Below are 24,458 nucleotides of genomic sequence, written 5' to 3'. Positions count from 1 at the left end.
TACACGCAGCCTCCACGGTATGACAACCAGATGGAGGGTGTGGTTTCCTGATGGGGAAACGACCCTGGGCCACAGCGACGGGAGTGCCGGATCTTAACCACTAGACCACCAGGCCTGGCCTGGGTTACTAAGAGCATGCATGAGATCCAATTTTTAAATTCTGTTTTTTACTTTTTTTCGTTGCAGTAAAACATGCAAATATAAAATTTACCACCTCAACCATTTTTAAGTGTCCAATTCAGTGGCATTAAGTACTTTCACATTGTTGTATACCCATCACGGCCATCCATTTCCAGAAGTTTCCATCTTCCCAAGCTGAACCTCCATACCCATTAAACACGAGCTCCCCGTTCCCCCTTCCCCAGCCCCTGGCGACCTCCCTTCTGCTTTCAGTCAGTATGAATTCACTGCTCTAGGCGCCTCGTATAAGTGGACTCACGCAGGATTTGTCGTTTTGTGACAAATCCAGTTTTTATAAGCAAACTCTTAATACAGTGGGAGTATTTGTCTAGGGAAACCCAGCAGGCACTGTGTCTGAACTGAAGAATCCTGCCGTCGTGGGGTGCTTCCCCCAGCCCGTTTGTTAAGGATCATCTTCAGGTGCATTGTTACCTTGAGCTGACGCATTATAGACTCAGACATTTGAAATGTGAAGAAGTCTGTGTCTGTGTGTGATTGGCTGGGAAAAATCAGTAGTAATTTCTCGAGTGCTCTGAGGCTCCATAGCTTTTTTGTGACTATATTATTGCCTATCAGCAGTTAGGTTACCCGCCTCGGAGATGAGGAAACTGAGGCAGCAGGAGCCCCACAGAGGGAGCTGGGGAGTGGGGCTTCCAGACCAGGCCAGGCATCTTCCAACGGCCCCAGGCGAAGTTCTGGCTGGGTTCTTCCCAGTGAGCATCGCGGCTGGTCCAGGGGGGCGTGAGGACTGCTCGGCTCTGCCCTCGTGCCTTAGATGCTGCTCTGTGGTCCTCACTCTCCTCCCTGCCTCTTGCAGGAGATGGCCCAGCAGCTGCTGGCGGTGTTCGGCGGCTACTACATCCGGCTCCTGGTGACCTCCCAGCTCCCCGAGGCAGGGGGCATACGGCACATGGACTCCCCGAGGGTTCCGTGCCCCTGCCAGTTCATAGAGGCCCACATCCTGGGCACAGGGTGCTGCCCGTTCCTGGCCAGGTGACCTGAGGACAAAGGGACTCATCTTCCTCTGAGACTGAAGGGGGGACGTCAGCGAGGCCTCGGGAGCTGATCCTTGGGGAGGAGAGAAGCGTCTGGGGGCCCTCCGAAGGCTGTCAGTAACGTCAGCAATGGGGGTGTCTCGTCACTCCACGACTCTTGACAGAAGTGGCTTGTTGACATCCCACGTGGAGCCCTGGCCTTTCCGGAAGCTGAGGGCTGCCGGGCTGGTCCCGCGCCAAGTCACTCTATGCTGCTGGGAACCACGGGCGTGAATGGAAGCTTTCTCCCCCATCCCTTCCATTGTCTGGACACCCAGGAAATGTGAAGATGACCCGACGGGGCCACACAGGTGTCCGAGGCTCGGCCTCAGAGACGCTCCCATCTCCAGCCCCTTCGTGTCAGATGGGGAACGGAGGCTTCGGGAGGACACTGCTCCTGGTGGCATTGCCTCGGGTCCCTAACATGATAAGACTGCCTCTTCCCAATCGGATGCAAAGAAGTCAAGTGGCAGAATGTTCTCCATTTTTAAGTTTTTCTTCTTCTATATTCTGTGAAAAACAGTGGCACCTGTGTTTACTGTCTGCGGGCACACAGTCTTCCAGGGACGGAGGAAAGAAACCAATAGCACACAGCTGTCAATGGGAACATTTGAACAGGAGCGAGGCTGGCTGACTGGAGGACGTATTTGGTTCAAAGGCAGGCTGCTGGTGGTTGTGGTTTTACACTGCAGGTGGAGAGCAACGGCCCCGTGTTCTGACACTAACACGCTCCTGGAAGGAAGCATAATCTGTCACTCGCCGAGCTCCATGGGGAGCTCAGGCTTCCAGGTTCTCTGTTTCGGAACAAGTTCGAAGACCCCTCATTCCATAGGCCCCAATTTCACAGCCCTGGCCTGGCATGTAAGGGTTCCCTAGCCCCTAAGACCCAGCCTTCCTCTGCAATTTTGACTGCATCTCCCACAAAACTCCCTCATGAGGTCAAACTTCTTCCTGGACTGACGTGTCTATTCTTTTCCATCTGTTGAACTCCTATGCATGCTTCAAAGCCCAGTGTTACTTACCCCTCTTTCAGGAAGCCTTCAATACAGCCAGCCCTGCTCCTCTCTGCCTCCTGTAAATTCTTGATGTAGCTGCTGCCTTTACTGACGTTTTAAGTTATTGATTCTATTTTCCTGTGCACATGCCTGTTTTTCTAGCTAGACTATAAACTCCTCAAAGACAAAGATTGCTCCTTGTCCTCTTTATGCATGATCTGGACCTGCTACAGGAAAAAAAATCCTGTGGATTGAGTGCTTTGTCATCTCCGTAGTAGCTTTTGCCAATTGCTGTCTCTATTCAGTTGAATGATGAGGTTGGCACAGACCTGGCTTCTGGTCCTTAGCCACCCCTTCTAACTGTGTGACTTTCGGCTGGTCCTCAGTTCACCCATCTGTATAATGGGTAGATTGGAAGATTCTTAATGGCTCTTCCAAGCCAAAGTTCTGGGAATTTCCAGCTTTTTCTGCTCCATCTAGCCCTTGGCCTGTTTATCTGTTCTCTTCTGCCTTTATCTACGTGTAGAAAGGTCCTGCAGCCCCACACGGCCAAGGTGTTCCAGACCTCCTGCTCCTTTGGACGGAACACTGGCCTAGCTAGCAGGAGACCTGGATTCTCATCCCAGATCTGCTGCTTCCTAGCTGTGTGACCTTGGCTAGGTCACTTAACCTCTCTGAGTGTCAATTCACTCCTTTATAAGTGGATCTAGTGAACATGAAATGTACTCATGCCGGTGACTTGCCCTGTTAAGAGATGAATCTGTTTGCTTTCTCTGGGCTGGAGAAGAGAAATCAAGTGTGTAGACCAGCCCTTTGCAAGTGGCTGTTCTAGGCATTTCTCTGAGGGCAGCTTTGCTGAATGAGAATTATTCATGAAGGCGATCGCTGTCTCTCTCACCCGCCTCAGAGGAAATAGGAGCTGTGAATGCAATCAGTAAAGGCCCATATTTATTCTCTAAACCGTGAAACCCCGGTAAGTGTAATACCAGAATAAAAATGTGTGCGTTAAATGGCAAAACAGCCATTTTTCCATTTTAAGGCTTCCTTAAAGAGCCCTTGGTGTGTTCTTTGCTGCCTTTCCCTCTCTTTAGAGTTTCCGATGGTCTCACCTGGTGGCTGGGCATTCAGGGGTGCCCACGACACACATTTTTTTTTGCACTTGTGCCTCAGTTTCCTCGTTGAGAAGACTCTGTGACCTCTGTCTTGCCTGCATCTCAGAGTCGCTGTGAAGATCAGAGTCCACAAAGGAGGAGGCGCTGTAAGATTGAATGCTCTGCGTTAGTGACACGGGCGCGTGGCGAGGGGGCTTGCATTCTAGAGTCACATTCACTCAGATCCAAGTTCCGCCACTTTAGGAGCAGCGTCCTGCCCGTCCTTGGGTCTCACTCCTCCTGTGTGGAATGGGGTAAGAATACCTACCTCATACGTCATTGTGAAGATTAAGTGGCACCAAAATTGTAAAAGGCTTGCCACTTTGAGTTGCAAGCTTTTGTAAGAGCTGAATAAATTGTGGCTATTTTTTTTTTAAACTCTCACTGTGTCTTGTATACTGTAGGTGCCTGATGTGTATTTTTGTTGATGTGTGGGTCATTAGCAGTTACTGTCTATTCATTCTGTGCGAGACCTCAGTGACTCCAGCACCGGGGGCGTATTTCTGTGAATAAAGATTCTAGCCCCATCTCTCTGAAATTCAGTACCAGGAGACAGTCAACGGGGAGGTTAAGAGCAAGCTGGTGATTTGGGGCCAGATGCTTCCCTTCTCTGTTCCTCTTCTGCTTCCATTTCCTCATCTATTAAGGGAGTGTGTGACAATAGGGGGGATAACTGAGGCGATGCCTGTGAGCTACAAAACTGGTCCACAGGACGGGCTCCCTCATGACGGCTTTGCCGCTGCTGCGTCTGTTAAAAGCTTGCTCTAAGCGTTTCCTTACTTGTTCAAATTCATGTCCTCATTGACTGTGTTGGTTTATCTTATCAGTGACCAAGGAAAGAAAACCTCGAACTATGAGTATAGACTTTCGGTTTATCCTTTTACTTCTGCCAAGTTTTTAAAAAAATTGAGATATAATTAACGTACGATAAAATTCACCATTTTAAAGGCTATAATTCAGTGGTTTTTCGTATATTCACAAGATTGCACAATAATGACCACTATATAATTCTAGAAGAATTCCGTCACCCCCAACCCCCCCAAAAAACCCCCTACTCGTTAACAGTCACGCCCCCTTCCCCCTCCCCAGTCTGCAGCACCCACTAATCTACTTTCTATGTCTATGGATTTCCCCATTCTGGAAATGGACTCATACAGCATGTGGCCTTTTGTGTCTGGCTTTTTTCACAGAACATAAAGTTTTCAGGATTCATCCATGTATCAGTACTTTGTCGCTTTTTTTTTTTTTTAAAGATTTTATTCTTTTCCTTTTTCTCCCCAAAGCCCCCCAGTACATAGTTGTATACTCTTCGTTGTGGGTTCTTCTAGTTGTGGCATGTGGGACGCTGCCTCAGCGTGGTTTGATGAGCAGTGCCATGTCCGCACCCAGGATTCGAACCAACGAAACACCGGGCCGCCTGCAGCGGAGCGTGTGAACTTAACCACTCGGCCACGGGGCCAGCCCCAGTACTTTGTCGCTTTTTAATGGCTGAATAATATTCCGCGACGTGGCTAGACCGCATTTTGTCTATCCCTTCACCATGTGGGTGGTTTTCGCTTTCTGGCTCCTCTGAATAATGCTGGTGTGAACAGTTACGGCACAAGTTTTTCTGTGAAATATATTTAAGTTCCCTTCTGACAAGTTTTGCTCTGTTATTTCATGTATACCAATAGAGAACTGTTAGAACTTCCTAATGCGTCGACCCTTTTATGAAACGTCCGTCTTTATCTCTAGTAGATTTTTGCCTTAAAAATCTGTTATTAATTATGTGATATATCTCTGTTCATCCTTTACTTTCAAGCCGCCTGCATCCTTATATTTCAGGTGGCCCTCTCGTGGGCATATCAGATTTAAAAAAATCAGTCTCTATTTTTAAACTGGAGTATTTACTACACCGTATCTGGTATATTTACTGATATATTACATTTGGGCTTAGATGTACCATCTTACTACTTACTCTCTTGGTCTTCTTTTTTCTGTCCTTTTTGGCCTTCTTTTGGATTAGGGTTTTGTTTTGTTTTAAATTTCTCCTCTGCTAGCCTATGAGGACTGTGTTTTCTTTTCTTTTAGTGGTCCCCTAGGTTACAACGTGCATCCTTGACTTATTCAAATCTCTTTTGACTCCTTCCTCCACTTTCTGGACAATCCAAAGACCTGAGAGCTCTTCCTCCTCCTGCCTGTTGTGCTCTTGTCATCACGGATTCCCGTTCTCTCTCTGTTTCAAACTGCAGCCGGCATTATTATTAATACTGTATGCAGTCGGTATTCATTTAGGTTTATCCACATGTTTACTTTGTATTATTCTTTATTTGTTACTTCTTTCTTACTCTGTGTTCCTTCCCGCGTTCGCACACCTCTGTCTAGGGTCATTCTCCTAGAACTACTGTAGGAGTTCTTCTTTAGTATTTAGTATACTTAGAAATAAATACTTTAGCATTTCCCTTCCAGTTCAGATCTTCTGGTGACAGATTGAGTTTTTGGGTGCTGAAAGTCTCTATTTTGCTTTTATTTTTGAAAGAGATTTTTGGTAAGTGGAGAATTTTGGGGTGCTACGGTTATTTTCCTTTGGAAGCTTTGGAAGCTGTCCTTGGCGTTCACTGCTTCTGTTGCGAAGGCGGCCGTCAGTCCCGTGACTTCCTTTCTTCCCCTCTTTTCTGAGGTGGGGGCAGGCACAGGGAGAGCTCCTATGATAAGCCGGCTTCTTAGCAACTCACTGCGTTCTTACTGCAAATGTGAGCAGTCTGGCGATGTCGCTTTGCGGCCTGAAACTCCTCTATGGCTCCCCAGTGCCTTCAGGAGCCAGCCGAGCTCCGATCCCTGGATGTGAGGCTCGTGAGGATGCTCTGTTCCCCCGCTCCCACCGCGCCACCCTCAGGTTTTCACGGTGGTCATTCCACCCGTTGATGTTCGTTTCCCTCATACCCCTACAAGGTTGTGCCTCTATTTTCTGCTTTGCTTATTTTGTTCCCTCCTTCCGGAATCCCACCCCCCCGCTCTTTGCTGGGCTAATTCCTTTTCCACCTTCAGAAAACTCAAGCCCCGTCTCTTCCAGGAAGCCTTCCCCAACCCCAGGTCAGTGGCAAAATGCTCCTCATTCTTTTGCTCCCAAAGTGGTATCCTATTATGTGAAAGTGAGATGCTTCTGTGCCCGGCTCCCTGGCTAGAGCGGAAGCCCCTTGGGGTCCCTGAGTATTGCTCCTGCCCGCATGCTCTGTGTTTTTGCACAAACCGCTCTGTAAATCTGCACTGGCTGTTCACTGCATCACCCTAGGGCTGCTGGCTGCAGGGTTTTGTGTCACCTGCCTCCCTGTCACTCTGGCCCTGAGCACCTTAATAGAGGCCACAGTGGCGACCAGAATTGTGCCCTCCAGCTCTAGCTTTTAGGATGGCGTCCGTTTCTAGCTGCCTCTGCCACTAACTGGCCTCTCCTAAGCATTTCCTTGTTAGGTTGGTTAGGAGTGACTGAAAATATTTTAGACTGATAAAACCACATTTCTTTATGTGAGATGCTAGATTCTCATTGCTCTGCATTCAAGGGGATCTCGAAAGTGTGGGAAAGGAAAAAGAGGAGGGACCCAGTCCTGGGATGCAACCAAGGGCTTTAATTGGAGGCAGCTCCTCCTGCAGTGGCTTTTTCAGGAGCGGAAGTGAGTCTTGCTCGCGGCACGGGGGATGGCTCAGACATCTTCTCCTCTGGGGGAGTTTCCGAATCCGTCTTCATGACCTCTGTGCGCCGCCCTCTTCCTCCTGGAGACGCTCCAGCCGCTGTGCAGCCTCAGAGACCTGCGTGGGGCTGCCGACTAGAAAGCTCAGGGTCTCCCAAGCATGCACCCCTTCACCACCCGATTGTTGGAGGGGTGGTGCGGGTGTCTCTTCTGCAAATTGTTTTTGCAGGAATCTCTGTTCACATCTGAAAGAGTGAAGGAAAATATTTATCCTTGGGAAGGGCTTTGCCTTACGCATCAGTAAACAATCTTGCTCATAGCCTGCTCGGGGATTGCTCGTCTTATTAATGGCTTTAAAAAAAATCCTGCTTGCTTGAGCTAAAAATAACCCCAAACTGGATTAAGCAATTGAGATTTTAGAGTTTACTTGTTAACCTCAGCCCAGCTGGTCCTGAGTAACACGCATATACAGCTACCGTCTGTTGAGTGACTTCTTCACGTGGGGCCAAATTCTAGGCACATACGTTGCCTCATTTCTCCTCCCGACAACCTGAAACGTAGCTAGTGGGTTGTCATTGTCCCCAGATTGCAGAGGAGGATGCTGAAACGAACTCCGAGAGGTTCCGTGACGTGCTCAAGCTCAGCAAGGGGCTGAGGCAGAATTTAACTGGGATGCAGGACTAAAGCTAGTCATCTTAACTAATATCTAATAACTAATATAATCTTTAGGCTGTATTGTGGCGGGTTTGGGAAATTAGTCCCCTTCTGCAGCCCCAAAGGGCTGAAAGAAATATGAGGCTGCCCCAGCGGAAGGTAGCAAGACCGAGGTCCAGAGAAATAACCCAGGCCTCCTTGCCAACCCCCCACCCCCGCCCCCGCACAACCGGAACCTACTAAAGACCCGAGGCTGAGGCTGGTGGGACGCTCTTGGGGAGCGAACGGTGGTCGGAGGCCCCTCACCGGCCTGGCAGCAACAACAGAAGATCTTGGACGCCATGTTTTGGTGGGCCGTGGGGAGAGAGGAGGGCGCTGGGCCCCCTGCTCTGCAGCCGCAGTCCCAGAAGCCCATTGTTATTTAAGCAGTGGGTCATACTGGGCCAGCCTCTCCCACGGTAGCCCTCCTCTCTCCCAAACCTCCTGTAGCTCCCTAGGGCTGGCTGGTCCAGGCCCAGCTTCTTGGGCCTACCTCTGGCCAGTCCTTCCTCTTCCGTCCAAAGTTCTCTTACCCACGAAAGGACTTGGAGCCTCTACTCTGCCAGTCTTTACCTGCAGGGGCACCTTGTTGAATCAGCTTTTGGGGTCTGGCATGCTTCTTTGGGCAGGGCTGTTTCTTCAATGAAAATAAGACTGGCTGAAAATCGCCAGTCCCTCCTCTGCCAGGTCCTGTGGCAGCAGAACCCCAGCACGCACCGCAGCGCCCACAGACACACCTGTGTCCAGGAGGCAGATTTGCTTCTGCTTTCTTTCTTTCTTTCTTTCCTTTTTTTTTGCTGCTGAGGAAGACTGGCCCTGAGCTAACATCCATGCCCATCTTCCTCCACTTTATATGTGGGATGCCTACCACAGCATGGCTTAGCCAAGTGGTGCCGTGTCGGCACCCGGGATCCGAACCGGTGGACCCGGGGCCGCCAAAGTGGAACATGTGCACTTAACCGCTGAGCCACCCGGCCAGCCCTGCTTCTGCTAAGTGTGTACTGTTGGCCAATTTTGTAACCTCTGAACCTCACTTTTCTACCTGGAAAATGCGAAGAATGGTGCCCACCTTAGAGGAATAAAAAACTTACATAAAGTGACCACTGTGATGGCAGGCAACGTAAGTGCTGGCTCAGCGTTCCTTCTCTTTCCATTCCCTTCCCTTCATGTAGGTCACTGGCTCCAGTCTTTGCAGCAGGGCCCTGGTCCTGTGGGAATGTGACAATGCAACACAGCTTTGCCAGGTCAAGTCCTGGCTCTGCCACTAGCTTGCTGTGTGGCTTTGGGTTAGTCCATGCCTGTCTCTGAGTCTAGGCTCCCATCTGTAACAGGTACCAGTTGGGCTGCACCATTTCTCCAAGGCTCTTTCCAGCTCTGATGACCCAAGGATGTAAGTCCTTGTCTTATTCCCAACCTCCTTTCTTCCTTCCAGGCCCCTGGCCATCTCCTGCTCTTGGGCCCCTGTCCCTGGGGCCAAAGCCCGACTCTGGCAGTTTCCATCCTGGCGGCTGTATTTACTCACTGCACACTGGGTTCCATCCATGGCCTCGCCCTTGGGCGCAGGCTTCCCATTCCTCCCTGGATTATTGCAGTGGCCTCCTCACTGGCCCCCTTGCTTCTTCCACTCCCATCTTCATGAAGTGTCAGCGCAGCAGAAGCCTCTTATAATGAGTCAGGTCACGTCACTCTGCTCAGAGTCCCCCAGTGGCTTCCCATGTCACCCAGGACAAAAGCTGAAGTCCTCCGCTGGGCCTCCCCTGAAAACATTTGTAATCTGCCCACTGCCTTCGCCTGCTCCCCTCTGCTGCTCCCCCTCCCCCGCTCCCCTTCACTGCATTCGAGCCCACTGAACGTGACCGCCTTTGCATGTGCCCTTCCCTCGGCCTGGAGTGCTCTGCCCCAGGGATCCTCGAGACCCATTCCCTCCCCTCCTTCCAGCCTTTGCTTAAAGGCCACCTTCTCCAGTGAGGCCTTCTGAACTATTTACTGGATTGAATTCACCCTGTTTCAACACCCGTCCCTCCCCAGCCCTCCCTCCTCCCACTCCCCAGCCCTCCCTCCTCCCACTCCCCAGCTCTCCCTCCTTCCCCTCCCCAGCCCTCCCTCCTCCCACTCCCCAGCCCTCCCTCCTTCCCCTCCCCAGCCCTCCCTCCTTCCCCTCCCCAGTCCTCCCTCCTCCCTCTCCCCAGCCCTCCCTCCTTCCCCTCCCCAGCCCTCCCTCCTTCCCCTCCCCAGCCCTCCCTCATCCCTCTCCCCAGCCCTCCCTCCTCCCTCTCCCAAGTCCTCCCTCCTTCCCCTCCCCAGCCCTCCCTCATCCCTCTCCCCAGCCCTCCCTCCTCCCTCTCCCCAGCCCTCCCTCCTTCCCCTCTCCAGCCCTCCCTCCTCCCTCTCTCCGACCTTCCCTCCTCTCCTCCCCAGCCCTCCCTCCTTCCCCTCCCCAGCCCTCCCTCAGCCCTCTCCCCAGCCCTCCCTCCTTCCCCTCCCCAGCCCTCCCTCATCCCTCTCCCCAGCCCTCCCTCCTCCCTCTCCCCAGCCCTCCCTCCTCCCTCTCCCCAGCCCTCCCTCCTTATCCTCCCCAGCCCTCCCTCCTCCCTCTCTCCGACCTTCCCTCCTCTCCTTCTCCCCAGCCCTCCCTCCTTCTCCTCCCCAGTCCTCCCTCCTCCCACTCCCCAGCCCTCCCTCAGCCCTCTCCCCAGCCCTCCCTCCTCCCTCTCCCCAGCCCTCCCTCCTTCCCCTCCCGAGCCCTCCCTCCTCCCTCTCCCCAGCCCTCCCTCCTTCCCCTCCCGAACCCTCCCTCCTCCCTCTCCCGAGTCCTCCCTCCTCCCTCTCCCGAGCCCTCCCTCCTCCCTCTCCCCAGCCCTCGCTCCTTCCCCTCCCGAGCCCTCCCTCCTCCCTCTCCCCAGCCCTCCCTCCTCCCTCTCCCTGGCCATCCCTCCTCTCCCTCCCCGGCCCTCCGTCCTCCCCCTCCCTGCATTATTCTCCACAGCCCTTGTCACATCCTAGTGCGTCTTAGAATTTCTTTATTTCATGCGCTCTGTCCTTCCTGCGTCAACCACACGAAGGCAGGGAGTCGGTCTCCCTTGTTCCCTCCTGCGTCCCCAGGGCAGGGCATAGAGCGGGGCCATGGAGGAACATCTGTGCAATGGTGGGATGAGCCTGAGCCTTGGTTGAACTTTGGTCCTGGGCACAAGCAGGTGCTGTCTGTCGCCAGGAAGCAGCAGAGGGTGAGGTGAATCGTTTTTTGTTCAAGAACCTCACAGCCATTAGGACGCTGCTCGCCTCACCCAGCGCCAAGCTGACTGATGGCTTTAAGGACGACTGATAGGTTTGCTCTGGGCCATCTGCTGTGGCGGTCCCTCCCTTCCCCACCCTCTTCAGCCCAACCCTATCTCTCCTCCTCCCATGTTCCCTATTTTGGGGTTAGGTCCCACTATTCTCTTTGTGTTTGGAGCCAGAAATGGGGAACCCCCTTCTCGTCCTGCCCCCTCCTCCCTTCCTTCCACGTTCCAACATTCATCCAGGCGTTTTAATTCTATGTCGTAAATATCTCCTCTATCACCTGTCACCCACCATCCCACGCCCTCACCACACCCCCGTCACCTGGACCACTGTGCCCACAGCTTCCTCACTGCCCCTCTGGCCCACCTGCCATCAGAAGATCCGCCCTCAGCGCAAATCCCATCTGGTCACTCGGCCTCACACCCTCTGTGGCTCCCCTGCTCTCCCCGGACCTGCTTTGTGACCTGGCCCTCCAATTTTGCCAGCTTCATTCACCCCCAGCCTCACTCACTTCTCTCCGGCTGTAGGGGCTGCTGGCGGTGCCCCAAGTTGCTCACATTGTGTCACTACTGTGCCCTTGCACAAGCTGTTTGCTCCACCTCCATGTTCTCTCCTCACTCTTTCTCCCATCACACTTGAAGAGTCCGCTCAGGTGTCCCTCCCTCCAGGAAGCCATCTCTTACACCTGGAATGCATCAGGGGCCTCTCCCTTGTGGTCCCACAGACCTCTGGGCTTCCCTGGATCGAGCTCTTCCTGTCACTGCCCAGCATCTGCCTAACTCAGAGCAGGTGCTCAATAGATACTTGTTGAGTGGACTATATTTTCACTGTCCACTTATCAGCCCGGGAGAGTCTAGACTGCAATCTGTGATTTAAAAAATTTGTTCAGCATCTATTTATTGAGGCCCTCCTGGTGCCAGGCAGCAGTGAGGGACATGGCAGTGAACATGAGCAAGAAAGTCTCGTTCTCAAGGAGGCAGGGATGGGTCCAGTTTCCCTTTGAATCCCTGTGGTCAGCCTTGCACAGAGGCGGTGCCCTCTCTGTGTCGCGTGGCAAACACATAAGCCTTCTCTGACCTTGAGGCAACAACATACCCAATGTCATCCCCATTCTCCCTTCCACTAGTGGGTGTTTCACTCCCTGCCCATAGAAATGGATAGAAACATCCTCATTCTGGACTTACCTCATTCTCCTGGGTGACTTCAATCTCCGAAGTTAACAGGGGAAGAGAGACAGCCCAGGTGTCAAGGACAACGACATTCATTGAGCATCTTGGGCAGGTCCTTTAACCTGCATGAGGTTCTTTAACTTTCATCTCCACTGGACAAGGCAGGCCTCTGTCCCAGTTCTCAGAGCGCGGAAGTGAGCCTCAGGAAGGTGACTTGTTTCGGGTCTTGCAGCCAGGAGGAGCAGCCGAGACTTTTACATTGTTTTGTCTGGTACCGGAGCCTGCGCTGCCCATGGCCTCACCATCACGCAATTCCAGGCAGGAGAGATGTTCAGAACCACCTTCTTCTCTGAGAGTTGATGCCAGGTGGTTTTCAAATGGAAAGGCTCCACTTGAAGCTTGGCAGAGCGGAGGAACAGTTAAGAGCATCCATTTTTTGTGTGTGTTTGTGAGGAAGATTGGCCCTGAGCTAACATCTGTGCTCATCTTCCTCTATTTTATGTGGGATGCTGCCACAGCATGGCTTGACGAGCAGTGCTAGGTCTGCGCTGGGAACTGAACCTGTGAACCCTGGGCTGCTGAAGTGGAGCGTGTGAACTTAACTACTACGCCACTGGGCTGGGCCCAAGAGCATGCATTTTTTGCTTAGATGGACTTGAGATGTAATTTCTTGCTGCACCTTGCTGTGTAATTTAGAGCAATTTAACCCCCTGGAACTTCAATTTTCCAATCTGAAAAAAGGGGATGGTAAAACCTACCCCAGAATATTGTGAGGGTTGAGTGACATAAAGATTGAAGTCTGGCACTTGGTGAGTACTTAATAACGTGGATGGCGGTGATGTAGGAGGAATCTGGCTGGGGTGGGGTGCGGGGGTGGGGTGTCCTGCACTACCACTGCCCTCCTCTAGATGGAAGCAGGAGCCAAAGAAAAGGGCCCTGGGGTTATCCCTAGTGGGCTGTGAACTTCCGGTCTCCAGTGACCCCACAGCACTTGGACCAGAACAAGAAAGATCAGTGAGGTCAAACGGGAGGGCTTGTGGAGCTGGAGGAGCCCTCAGGGGTCACTCAGCCATAGGGGGAGAGACTGGGACCCAGAGAGAGAAACAGAGGGGTCCAGGTAAGTTAGGGGTGGCGTCTGCTTCCTGGAGCAAAGTGAAAAGGTGCCCAGGAGTGATGGAGACATTGTCTCTTTAAGCACCAAACAATTCCTCTCCCTGCTCTCAGGTCTGACCTTTGAGCCTCGCTCACCTGCAGCTGGCAGAGTGGAGGGGAGGCTCTCTGTGACGTCACAGAGCCGGAAGCAGGAATGTTGGGGACTGGGGGTGTGACTGGCCCCCACAGGCGGGGAGGAGGGGGGAGGTCTGCTGACACTCTCTCCAGTGGTCCTCCCCTCTCTTCATGATGCCGTGCTGTCCACCGTACCCATTGGGTTGGTTGGAGTGGTTCTGCCTCACGTACCTCTTATCCTTCATGGAATAGTAGGTTAGCTGGGGCATGTTCTTCTCGTGGGGGTTCTAGAGGTGTAACAGAGAAAGCCCCATTGTGAAAACACATTTCTATGCCCCTACTGGTGTTCACCTGCTAAGTTTCCATCGGTCAAAGCAAGTCACGTGATGGAGCCCAAAGTCAAGGGGGAAGACAGTACGCTTCACCCAAGAAGATATGGCAGAGGAGGGTGAAGAGTTGGCCCATATTTTGCTCTGCCCCAGGGAGATACCATTGCTGTACCCATTTTGTAGATGAGGAAACAGGCACAGACACTCTAGTAGGTATATTGGCCAATGTGACACAGCTAGTAATTGGCAAAGTGAGGTGGGTCAGAGACGGGCTTTTTTAAAGGTTCAGGGTTGATGTTGTCAAATTGCTTTACAAATGGGTTCTACCAATTTAGTTCCTTCTCTGCCAGGGAGGGGATGCTGGTGTATGACCTGTTGCTGCCACTTCTCCTCCTTCTGTCCTGGCCTCTGGACCGTGGTGGCAGAAACCTGCCCTGGGGCTGGGCTGCAGAGATCCTCCCTTGTGAATAGAAGGGGCCACCCAGATAATGGGGGATTGTCTCCCCATCTCAAGGTCAGCTGACTAGTGACCTTAATTGTGTGGCATCTTTAATCCTCTTTTACAATGTAAGGTAACATATTCACAAGTTCCAGGGAACAGAACGAAGACATTTTTGGGGGGCCTTTATTCTGCCCACCATAGTCCTTAAACACTTGGATCAAGAAAATAAAAGAATGAAATAAATATCCAATTCAAAAAGCTAGAAAAAATGAAGTAATCAAAACAGTGTACAAGAAAAGGAAGGACTAAGGATTAAAATCAGAAATTACTGGCGCAGAGTAGAGAAAAACAATAGATCTAATTAATAAAATCTTTTTTTTTGAAAAAATTAACAATAGAAATATTATGTCGTTAATCAGGAAAAAGGGAGAAAGCACAAATGTATAAAATTAGAAAGGATAAGGGGAAAATAACCATTGAAGCAAAAGAAATTTTTAAAAAGCTTGAGAGTACTTTATATGCCTTTATGCAAATACGTTTGAAAACTAGATGAAGTAGATACTTTCCTAGGAAAACAGTTTATCAAAGTGACTGCATTGGAGATAGAAAATTCTATCAATTTCTATAGAAGAAACAGAGAAATTTATTAAGGAGCTACTGTCCTCCCAAAAGGTAACAGGGAAATTTTGCCAATCTTTCAAAGACCGGAGAATTCCAGTGCCACATAAATCATTCTAGAGCATGTACAATGAAGGAGGGCTTCCAAATTCTCTTTACAGAGCAAGTATATAATATTGATAACTAAGTCTGATAAAGATAATACACAAAATTACACAGCAATGTCACCTATCACCTATCAATGTTGATACAAATACCAAATAAAATATTAGCAAACAGAATCCAACTCCATATTATGAAAATAATACATCACGATCAGGGGGAATTTATTTGTGAAGTGGAAATTTGGTTCAGTATCAGGAGAAAGAGTGTGTGATTTTTTTCCCATAGATGATGGGAAAAAGAAGAAAGAAAACAGAATTGATGGATATTTTCTTAACATGGTATTCTCTCTACCTCTCTATCTTTGTCCTGAAATGAACTTCTTACTTAATGGGCAGATACTAGACGTATTTCCTTTCAAACCAGGAATGAAACACAGATATTCACTATCTCCACTCTTTAACGTTGTGCTGGTGCTATTAACCATTGCAATTAGACCAGATCAGTCAGTTAGAGACAGAAGGATTAGACAAGGAAGCAGCTGAAGTATCTCTAGTTGCAGATGGTCTAATAGCATTCCTGGTAAGCCACAGAGAATCAGTGAGGAAACTAGCTCAGACAGCAACAAGCCACAAGGGAAATTAACATGAAATTAACACAGTGAACTCAGTAGTGTTAATATGCGAAATCACGAGAGAGGAAAACTCCACTTACAATAGCAACAAAAGGATAAAATACTTAGGAATAAATTTAATAAGAAATTTGCAAAATTCATATTAAAAACATTAAAAAATAGCCCGGAAAGACAAAGAAATAGGTTTGAACCAATTGGAAAGCCATTTGTGGCTAAGGAATGAGTATCATAGAGGTGTCAGTTCTTCCGAAGTGAATTTATAATTTTTCCTAAGTTAACTTTTAAATTTTGCACAATCACAATGCAAATACCAGCAATATTCTTTATGGAGCTAGACAATTGATAATAAAATTTATATTAAAAAAAAGCAAGAATAAAACAAGATGGTAGCAGCAGATGCACAGACTCACCAGTGGAATAAAGTAGAAAATTCAGAAAGAGATCAAAATACGTATGAAAATTTAATATACAGTGATAAAAGTGTCATCTCAGGGGCCGGCCCCGTGGTGCAGTGGTGAAGTGCGCATGTTCTGCTTCTCAGCGGCCCGGAGTTCACCAGTTCAGATCCCGGATGCAGACATGGCACCGCTTGGCAAAAGCCATGCTGTGGCAGGCATCCCACATAGAAAGTAGAGGAAGATGGGCATGGATGTTAGCTCAGGGCCAGTCTTCCTCAGCAAAAAGAGGAGGATTGGCAGCAGATGTTAGCTCAGGGCTAATCTTCCTCAAAAAAAGAAAAAGAAAAAAGTATCATCTCAAATGACTAGGTCAAAGATGGTCTTTTAAATAAATGTGTTGGAATGACTATGTAAACATTTGGAAAAAAGATAAAGTTAGATCCATACTTCATATAGACATAATAATAAATGCCAAATGGAACAGGGATTTAAATGTAAAAAATAAAACCATGGCAGCATATAAAGAAACATGGGCGAATTCCTCTAAAAACTGAATGCATGGCAAAGCTTTCTAACTATGACCCAAAATCCAGATGCAGTAAAATCTTAATAAATTTGACTTCAAGTCCAAAATTACCACAAGCAAAACCAAAAGACAAATGGAAAATAGGAGAAATTATTTGTAATCTTTATCTCATGTGAAGAACTAATATTCCTAGTCTATAAAGAATGCTTAAAAATTAAGGAAAAAAGACAATGGAAAATGAGCAGAAGAAATAAACAGATAATTGAGAAAAACATGTAAAAATGGCCCTTAAATATATGAAAAGATGTGGATCTTCATTCATTCATAGTAAGAAAAATGTGAATGAAAACCAAAATGAGATACCATTTCTTACCTGTCAGGTTGACAGAAATGCAAAAGTTGGTGAGGACAAACAGGTACTCTCATATATCATATACTCTTAGAGGGGAATTTGGCAACATCTAACAAAAATATGTATGTATGTGTGGACTATTTGGCTCAAAAGTCCACACTTAGGAAATAACCCTAAAGGGTAGACCATCCATTACAAAAATATCCGTGGACAAGGCTATTCATTGCAGTAGTGTTTGTAATTGCAAAATATTGAAAATAATCTAAGTGCTCACATATAGGAGAGTAATTGAATAGACTATTCAGTTGGGGCCCCAGTGGTTCAATGGTACTATGGTGCGGTCACACGATGCAGAACCATGCAACGGATAAAGAATCAGATCCCCATGAATTCTTGTGAGGAGATTTTCAGGATCTATTATAAAGTTAAAAAGAGTAAAGTAGAAAAGAGTTTCTATAGTATGTTAACTTTTAAGGAAGGAGAAAAAAGGAAATATTTGTGCATGTGCTTATTTTTGCAAGAAGAAACAGGAAGAATAAACCAGAAACCAACGTGAGTGGGAACAAGGAGGAAGGGTTTGGCAGAGGAGCGACACTTCTGTATGTACCTTCTTGTATTGTTTTGACTTTGGAACCAGATTCATGGTTTATATACCCCCAAAATTAGATCAACAAGGATGGGGAAAATGCTAAAATTAAATACAAACAGAAGCAAATGAAACCAACTCTATTTCAAAGGAATGATATAACCACCAGGAGGGGGAAAAGAGAAAGAAGTAACTTAAATAATTTTTGCAGTATTTGGATATAAATCTTTAGGTAACAGATAAAAAGAGCTGCAATTGTTCTGAAACTAATTTCAGGATTGGGCAAATGAGTAAATATATAGAAGATAGTGGGATCCAAGTCTTTCACGGCGAAAGGAATTACAAATATGAAAAGGGGAAACCAGCATAAATTCTATGGTGTTGGATTGAACTGGAGATATGAGTGTGAACTACTGTTTGTTGTTATCTTTTTCCCTTGTTTTCTGTGTTTGTGTGTTTTGTGAATTTATATCTGCATATGTGTGTGTGTATTTGTGTATTTCCTAGCTTTGTCCACTGAAAAGGCCTAAAAGTAATGACGCCCCAGTAGCAGCAAGCACTCCTAAGGCTGAGCTCTTGCTTTCTAAAAACACTTCTTTACAAGAAAAACCAAGGCTCCTTGAAGAAATGGCTATTTCCAGGGCTAAGATGGGGAAAATATGAGTCTAAATACCTTGTGTGCTAAAAAAGAGTGTGAAAAGAATCATGGAGACATGTCAAAAGAACAGAGGAGCTGGCTTCCAGTGGGCTCCCATTGGTCAAATTTGGGACAATTTGAGCATCAAAATAAATAATGATAGTAGATTATAGCCACTTTAATAAAATAAGGATTTCATGAATCTGAATTTATATAAACAAACAAACATACCAATAAATTAATAAAGGGCAAGAAGGAAAGCTTTTCCTTGTGGTAGAAGATTAACTAATGGATGTAGAAGGAATGATGAAATTGGGAAATTCACTATTTGGCAAATATCATCATAAGAATGGTTCTGGCAAGACTCTTTTATCAGTGCTGAAACTAGTGAGTGAAAGTCTGATGAGGACTAGGATATTCACAGAGCCTCCAAGTATCCCCTTCCCACACATTACTAATTAATTCCAAAGGGAAAAATAGTAATTCGTAGTGGAGGAACCTGGCAGCAAACAGCCCTTTAACCAAGTGAGTTAACATCACCAATTACGGGACCTACGTTCACCATGTACCTCTTGATATGATGCACCGAGGAGGACACAATATGGCTGTTGCGGTATTCCTGCCCAAAATGCAAAAATGGAATCTAATCAAAAGATAAACACGAATTGAGGAACATTCTAGAAGACACTTGTGCCTGTCTTCTGCAGAAATGTATAGCTCTTGAAGGTAAAGACAGACCCGTTCCAGATTAAAGAAGACTAAAGACACGACAATTCCAAGCAATTCACAATGTGGGCTTCGATCCTGGGCTGGGCCAAAAAGTAGCTATGAGACATTTTGGGGACAATTAGTGAAATCTGAATGTACCAACATTGAATTCCCTGCTTTTGATAACGGCACTGGAGTGATATACAAGACCATCCTTGTTCTTAGGAAATACACACCGAAGGATTTAGGGGTAAAGGGACGCGATGTGCACAATTCACTCTCCAATGGTTCAGAAAACAGACGGAGAGAGAGAGACGAAATGATGAAGCAAATGAGGAAATGTAAAGATTGGGTGAATCTCGGGGAAAGGTAAGTAGGAGTTCTTTGTACCGTTCTTGCAACTTTTCTGTAAGTTTGAAATTATTTCAAACGTAACAAAAAGCTGTCCAAAAAGTTAAAAAAAATTGTTTTAGGTTAGTTAGATGTGACAGTATTTTTCAAAACGATAAGACACCGTTTGGAAGAGACTCCTAGGTAAGGGGGAGGGGAAAAGAGGAGGCACCCAGTCCTGGGATGCAATCACGGACTTTAATTGGAGGCAGCTCCTCCTGCAGTGGCTTTTTCAGGAGCGGAAGTGAGTCTTGCTCGCGGCACGGGGGATGGCTCAGACATCTTCTCCTCCTCCTGGGGGAGTTTCCGAATCCGTCTTCATGACCCCTGTGCACCGCCCTCTTCCTCCTGGAGACGCTCCAGCCGCTGTGCACCCTGGGAAACCTGCGTGGGGCTGCCGACTAGAAGGCTCAGGGTCTCCCAATGAGGCAGGGCTGGAAGGGCCAGTGATCCCGGGAGTAGCGGTTTAGGTTTCTCTTGTAAAAACCTCTTTGGGAATCGTGTATATTCAGATCTGAAAGAAAAAAGGAAAAAGTTATGCCGGGCAAAGACTTTGCATTGGGCCTGGCTGGACTGTCCTGCGTGCCTCCATCCCGGGTCATTGTCACGTTGTCTCCATTACCGTGCGAGCCAAGCGGACTCCAGCCTGGGACGCGGAAGTCCTTTGTAATAGGGACAACTTTCTGCAGTAGGTTTCGTTTTGTACTCCTTTGGTGCATTCAGCAATGGGAGGGTGTCTTGCAAAGTGCAGTGGCTTGGAAAGTTGGGAGAATTGGGTCCATCCTGGTTCTGACACTAATGCCACTCCTTGGTTTTGGAAAGCCCCTCCCCGCAGTGTGCCTCAGCCTTCCCTATATGATGAGAGGCAGGTTTGAAAACTCGGTTCCGTGGAGCCTCTGGGGGGTGGGGAGGGGAGATGGAGGGGATGGACGAGCTAGTGGGACTCCCCGCCCCCCATCCTCAATTCAATTACAGCACGACCCCTTTGTTCTTTTACAAAACTTAGACTTTGTGTGAGATTTTGTTGCCAAAGACAGTTTAGCTTGTGGGAAGTCTGAAATGGCTGCGCTCGTTGATCCTTAGCTCTCAACATTCAGCCTCGTGGGGCGTTCTGAGCTATGTGAGGTCACCCGGGTACACAGTTGGTGCCCAGCCATGTGACTCCATTCCTTCTTCCTGAATGTGCCCGCTGTCCAAGACTGGGCTTCTGTCCTTCCACGACCCAGAGGCATTTCTCCCCCAACTGGAATATGCTCAATCCACGAGAATTTTCTGGCATTCTTTCCTTGCCAGGCACCTGGCTGGGTTTGGGGGAAAGCCAAACTGATGTGGCCCTCGCGGAACTTACTGTCTGGTGGCCGAAGCAGACATTAAGCAAACAGTGACTCAAAAGACACATCTCAGACAATGCCCCGAGGACTTGGAAGGAGAGCATAGTGTGCTCCTTCCTCCCAGAGCCCCGCATGTCATCCCCAGCTCAGAGCATCACACAGGCGGGTTTGAGGCCCCCAGAGCCTCTCCAGTGTGTTCTAGCTTCCTGATAGGAGTGGTCCGTCCATCCTTCCTGTCACCCCCCCCCAGCTTAGCTCAGATATCACTGGAGCTTGGGCATCAGGACCAGGGCCCCTCCCCTCGGGGTTCTTGGCCAGGGTTAGGACCTCAGTTTGGCACTCACCCTCAAGCTCACTGCTGCTGACAGCAGAGGCTGTCTTTGCTGGATGGACCAGCGGTCGTCCCGGAGGCAAAGAGGAGGCTGCTGTAGTGTGCTCGGGATTTTGTGGGCCAAGTTCATCCTTCTGCAAACCTGGCAACGATAATTGCACGTGGTCATGTGGGGAGGCTCAGAGGAAATGACGGCAGCGAAGGCGTTTTGCCGACTTCTAAGGAGTGCACACGGGCCAGTGGTGGCTAGTATGGGTTGGGGAGTCCCTGAATCTACCTCCTTCAGTCTTCTGAGTTCTCCCCCTCATAGGCAGGTATTGGATTCAAAATATGTATTTTGCTTTTTTTTTGGTGAGGAAGATTTTGTCCTGCGCTAACATCTGCTGCCAATCTTCCTCCTTTTTGCTTGAGGAAGATTGGCCCTGAGCTAACATCTGTGCCCATCTTCCTCTATTTTGTATGTGGGACACTGCCACAGCGTGGCTGAGAGGAATATGTCAGCGCCCGGGATCTGAACCCGGGCTGCCAAAGAGGAACTCGTGGAACTTTAACCACTCAGCCATGGGCTGGCCCCAAAGTATGTATTCTTCCTAAAAACTAAAATTTTCTTTTTTCCTTTTATAAATATAATACATATCCATTATAGAAAACCTAGGAAATATCTAAGAATAGGAAGTAGGAAAGAAATTTCCCAAAGCCCCCTCCTCTCAGATATTATCACAGTTCCAGTCTTTTCCTATGCATATATATATTTTTTTTTTGGTGAGGAAGATTGGCCCTGAGCTAACATCTGTTCCATTCTTCCTCTTTTTGCTTTAAGGAAGGTCGTCATTGAGCTAATATCTGTGCCCATCTTCCTCTAGTTCGTATGTGGGATGCCAACACAGCATGGCTTGATGAGTGGTGAGCAGGTCTGTGCCTGGGATCCGAGCCTGAGAACTGCTGAAGCGAATTTAACCACTGTGCCATTATATTATAAACATTTTTCTCATGTCACTACATTTTAAGAAATAATGGTTGCATAACGTTCTGTTTTATAATAATTCAAGATTTACTTAACCAATGTTCTCTTGTTCGATGTTCGGACTGTTTTCGAATTTCACTACTACAAATACTGTTGTGATGAATGTTGTTGTATATAAGGCGTTTTATATACTTGTAGATTCCCGGAAGTATAAGATTTTGTCAACAGGCTGAGCGGTGTGGTGTGATGGAGCAGACGGCTCTGGCCTTGACCTGCTGTGTCCCTCGAGTGCATTGCTTCACCTCTCTCTGCCTCTGTTTTCAGACTTGCAAGGTGATGCATCCATTTCGGATAATCATGACCACTTCTTCGAGTTATCGTAGGCATTCAATCCTAACATTTTCCTGGTGTGCAAGCTCTGAAACGGTCGATGATTTATCTGATCACAGCTGGGCCCCAGGTGCCGAGACACGGACTTGCCTGTAATAGGCACTTCATAATGATCATTATTGTTATCTTGGAAAAAGGGATTGTTGTTTTTAAGCTTCTTGGTTTTTATTGTGAAACTCCTTCCAGGGGAAGTATTTTAAAGACCCTTCCTATGGATTTCTGGCAAAATATGCCATGAGAATTTTTTCCTTGACGTTGTATTGTCCCATCTCTCAGTGGGACTGTGCCAGATGCCTGGCCAGCCCCCCTGCCCCTACCACTCGCCACCCCACTGTGTACCTGTCAGTCCTGGCTTTGCCTGATCCTGACAATAATGATGCTGTTTTTTTTCTGTTTGAAATTGCTGATTTTGACCCCCCAGCCTTCTCCACTCTGACCTTTTGTCCTGGATCATCAGGAAGTATATAGTTGCAGACTGAAGGCCAGGATGCTTCTCTCTCTTTCTCTATCTCTGACCTTGCCGTGGCAGCCTTGGAACCCATGTGTTCCAGATGCCCTGGCCGAGGATGAGAAGGATGGCTGATGTGTACCAGACTTTGCGTAAACAAGAAATACACTTTCATTTTGTAAACCATTGAGATTTCAAGACTCATTTGTTTCAACAGCAGAGCCTGTCCTTCCTGACGAGTACTCGTATATAGATTCCATTTGTGGACATCTGTTGAATCTCTACTTTGTTCCAGCCCTGTGCTTGGTGCTTAAATATATTATGTCATTCATTCCTCCCAAGGACAGTGGAAAGAAAGAGTATATTATGAATATCCCCATTTTACAGGTCAGGAAACTGAAGCTCGGAGAGCATGGTTAAGTGACCTGCCCAATTCTGTGGCAGAGCTGGTTGGAAGCAGCCCCGGCCCCAAAGGCAGAGATCTTCCCCACTGTCTTTGTAGCCTTCAGCCAAGTGCTTCTCAAACTGTAACGCACCTTCAGGTTTCCCTGGGAGTCATGCTGAAAGGCAGGTTTTGACTCAGTAGGTCTGGAGTGGGGTCTGAAAGAGCTAACCAGCTCCCGGGTGATGCTGATACTGCTGGCCCCTCGATCTCACTCTAAGGATGAAGATTTTAAGCTCTGTTGTTTATTGGTTCGGGTCCTTAGCCCCCCAATCCCCACCTCATTTTAGGTTGGAATTATCACTCAAAAACTGAAGCGAATCTGAGGGTCTCTCAGCAGGAGGGAGATGAGCAAATAAGGTCTAGAGAAGCCAGGCAGGCTGTTCTTGTCTGGTACCTACTGTGGATCGCTGACTGTTGCTCTTGGGTTTGACTGGAGGTCTTGGAGTCATCTGTGGACTGGGGCTCCTCACAGTGTCTGCAGCACAGACAGAAGATCTTTGAGGCCAGGTTTTGGTGGGCTGCTGTAGGAGGAAAAGGAATGAGGGCCGTGGGTTCTGAGGTCTGAATTCCAGACGCCCACTGGAAATTTACTGTGCTGGGGGTCTTATTGGGGCAGCCTCTCCCAAGGTATAATAGCCCCCTTCTCGCCCCAATTTCTGTAGCTCCCCATGGCCAGCAGGTCCAGGCCCTTCTGCCTAGGTCACCATCTTTTTTATTGGCCATTTCCCCATTCTATCCAAAATCGTCTTACCCATGGAAATGCGTTGAAGCGTCTACTCTGCCAGCTTTGCCTGCAGGGTGCCTTGTTGGATCGGTTGATCTTGAATTTGAAGCCAGCTCCCTGGGCAGGGCTGTTTCCTAAATAAACAGAAGACTGTGGCTGAAGAATGCCAGTCCTTTACCTGTGTTCACGCTTCAGAGAGGGTCCCTCTGCAGCGAAAGCCCAGCTCATGCTGAAGTGCACATGAACATGGTCAGCTGGTAGATACATCTCTGTTCTCCTCATTCCCAGGTGCACGTTCTTGGGTAAGTTCCTTAACCTTCTTGAGTCTCACTTTTACCATGGGGAAAATGGGACTCATCATGCCTACTTTGCAGAAGTAAAGGGTTAAGTATATGAATAGTACCTTATTCCGGCTGGTCCAGGTCCCACGAGAACACGGAGAACATGGTCATGAGGCACCATCTTGTAGGTTTAGTTCCTGGTTCTGCCACTACCTTACTGCCTGACTTTAGGGAAGTCCATGCTGGTCTCTGGGTCTCTGGCTTCTCATCGGTAATAAGAGGAGGTTAGATTCACTGATCTCCTCAAAGATCTTTCTAGTTCTGATGGTTCAGAATCAGAAAGCCTTGTTTTAGTCCCTTTTTTTTTTTTTTTGGTCTCTAGATGCTTCCTCTTCATACTCCCCTTTCTGAGGCAAACCCCCTTTTAGG

At 48.3% G+C, this 24,458-nt stretch overlaps 2 protein-coding genes across 7 annotated transcripts in view; one reads left to right on the top strand and one right to left on the bottom strand.

The window, feature by feature from the left end:
- The window catches only part of TMEM268 (transmembrane protein 268), a 30,297-nt gene extending 25,247 nt beyond the window's left edge, over nucleotides 1-5,050 (top strand). For all 6 annotated transcript variants that reach the window (XM_044778949.2, XM_044778950.2, XM_044778947.2 and 3 more), the window contains one exon: nucleotides 998-5,050. In XM_044778949.2, the coding sequence (XP_044634884.1) occupies nucleotides 998-1,177 (180 nt within the window). In that variant the 3' untranslated portion in view covers nucleotides 1,178-5,050. The remainder of the gene's footprint in view (nucleotides 1-997) is intronic.
- Nucleotides 5,051-13,016: 7,966 nt separating this feature from the next.
- On the bottom strand, nucleotides 13,017-24,131 carry TEX48 (testis expressed 48). Its single transcript, XM_070519947.1, has 3 exons — nucleotides 23,360-24,131; nucleotides 20,791-20,955; nucleotides 13,017-19,629 (listed from the first exon to the last, which is right to left on the bottom strand). The coding sequence occupies exons 1-3, from the start codon at nucleotides 23,745-23,747 to the stop codon at nucleotides 19,526-19,528; spliced, it is 657 nt and encodes a 218-aa protein (XP_070376048.1). The 5' UTR covers nucleotides 23,748-24,131; the 3' UTR covers nucleotides 13,017-19,525.
- Between the last annotated feature and the right edge of the window lie 327 nt (nucleotides 24,132-24,458).

This window comes from Equus asinus, chromosome 10 (genome assembly GCF_041296235.1).
Source record: "Equus asinus isolate D_3611 breed Donkey chromosome 10, EquAss-T2T_v2, whole genome shotgun sequence".
Lineage (NCBI taxonomy): Eukaryota > Metazoa > Chordata > Mammalia > Perissodactyla > Equidae > Equus > Equus asinus.
The sequence above is the reverse complement of the archived record's forward strand: the minus strand, read 5'-3'. Positions and strand labels throughout refer to the sequence as shown.

Coding starts and splice junctions, on each gene's coding strand:
- TEX48 (XM_070519947.1), bottom strand. CDS start 23,747: ATGGCCAATAAAAAAGATGGTGACCTAGGCAGAAGGGCCTGGACCTGC. Junction 20,956..23,359: donor TATTTGCTCATCTCCCTCCT/GCTGAGAGACCC, acceptor ATTTCCTCTGAG/CCTCCCCACATGACCACGTG. Junction 19,630..20,790: donor CAGCAGCAGTGAGCTTGAGG/GTGAGTGCCAAA, acceptor TTTTTCTTTCAG/ATCTGAATATACACGATTCC.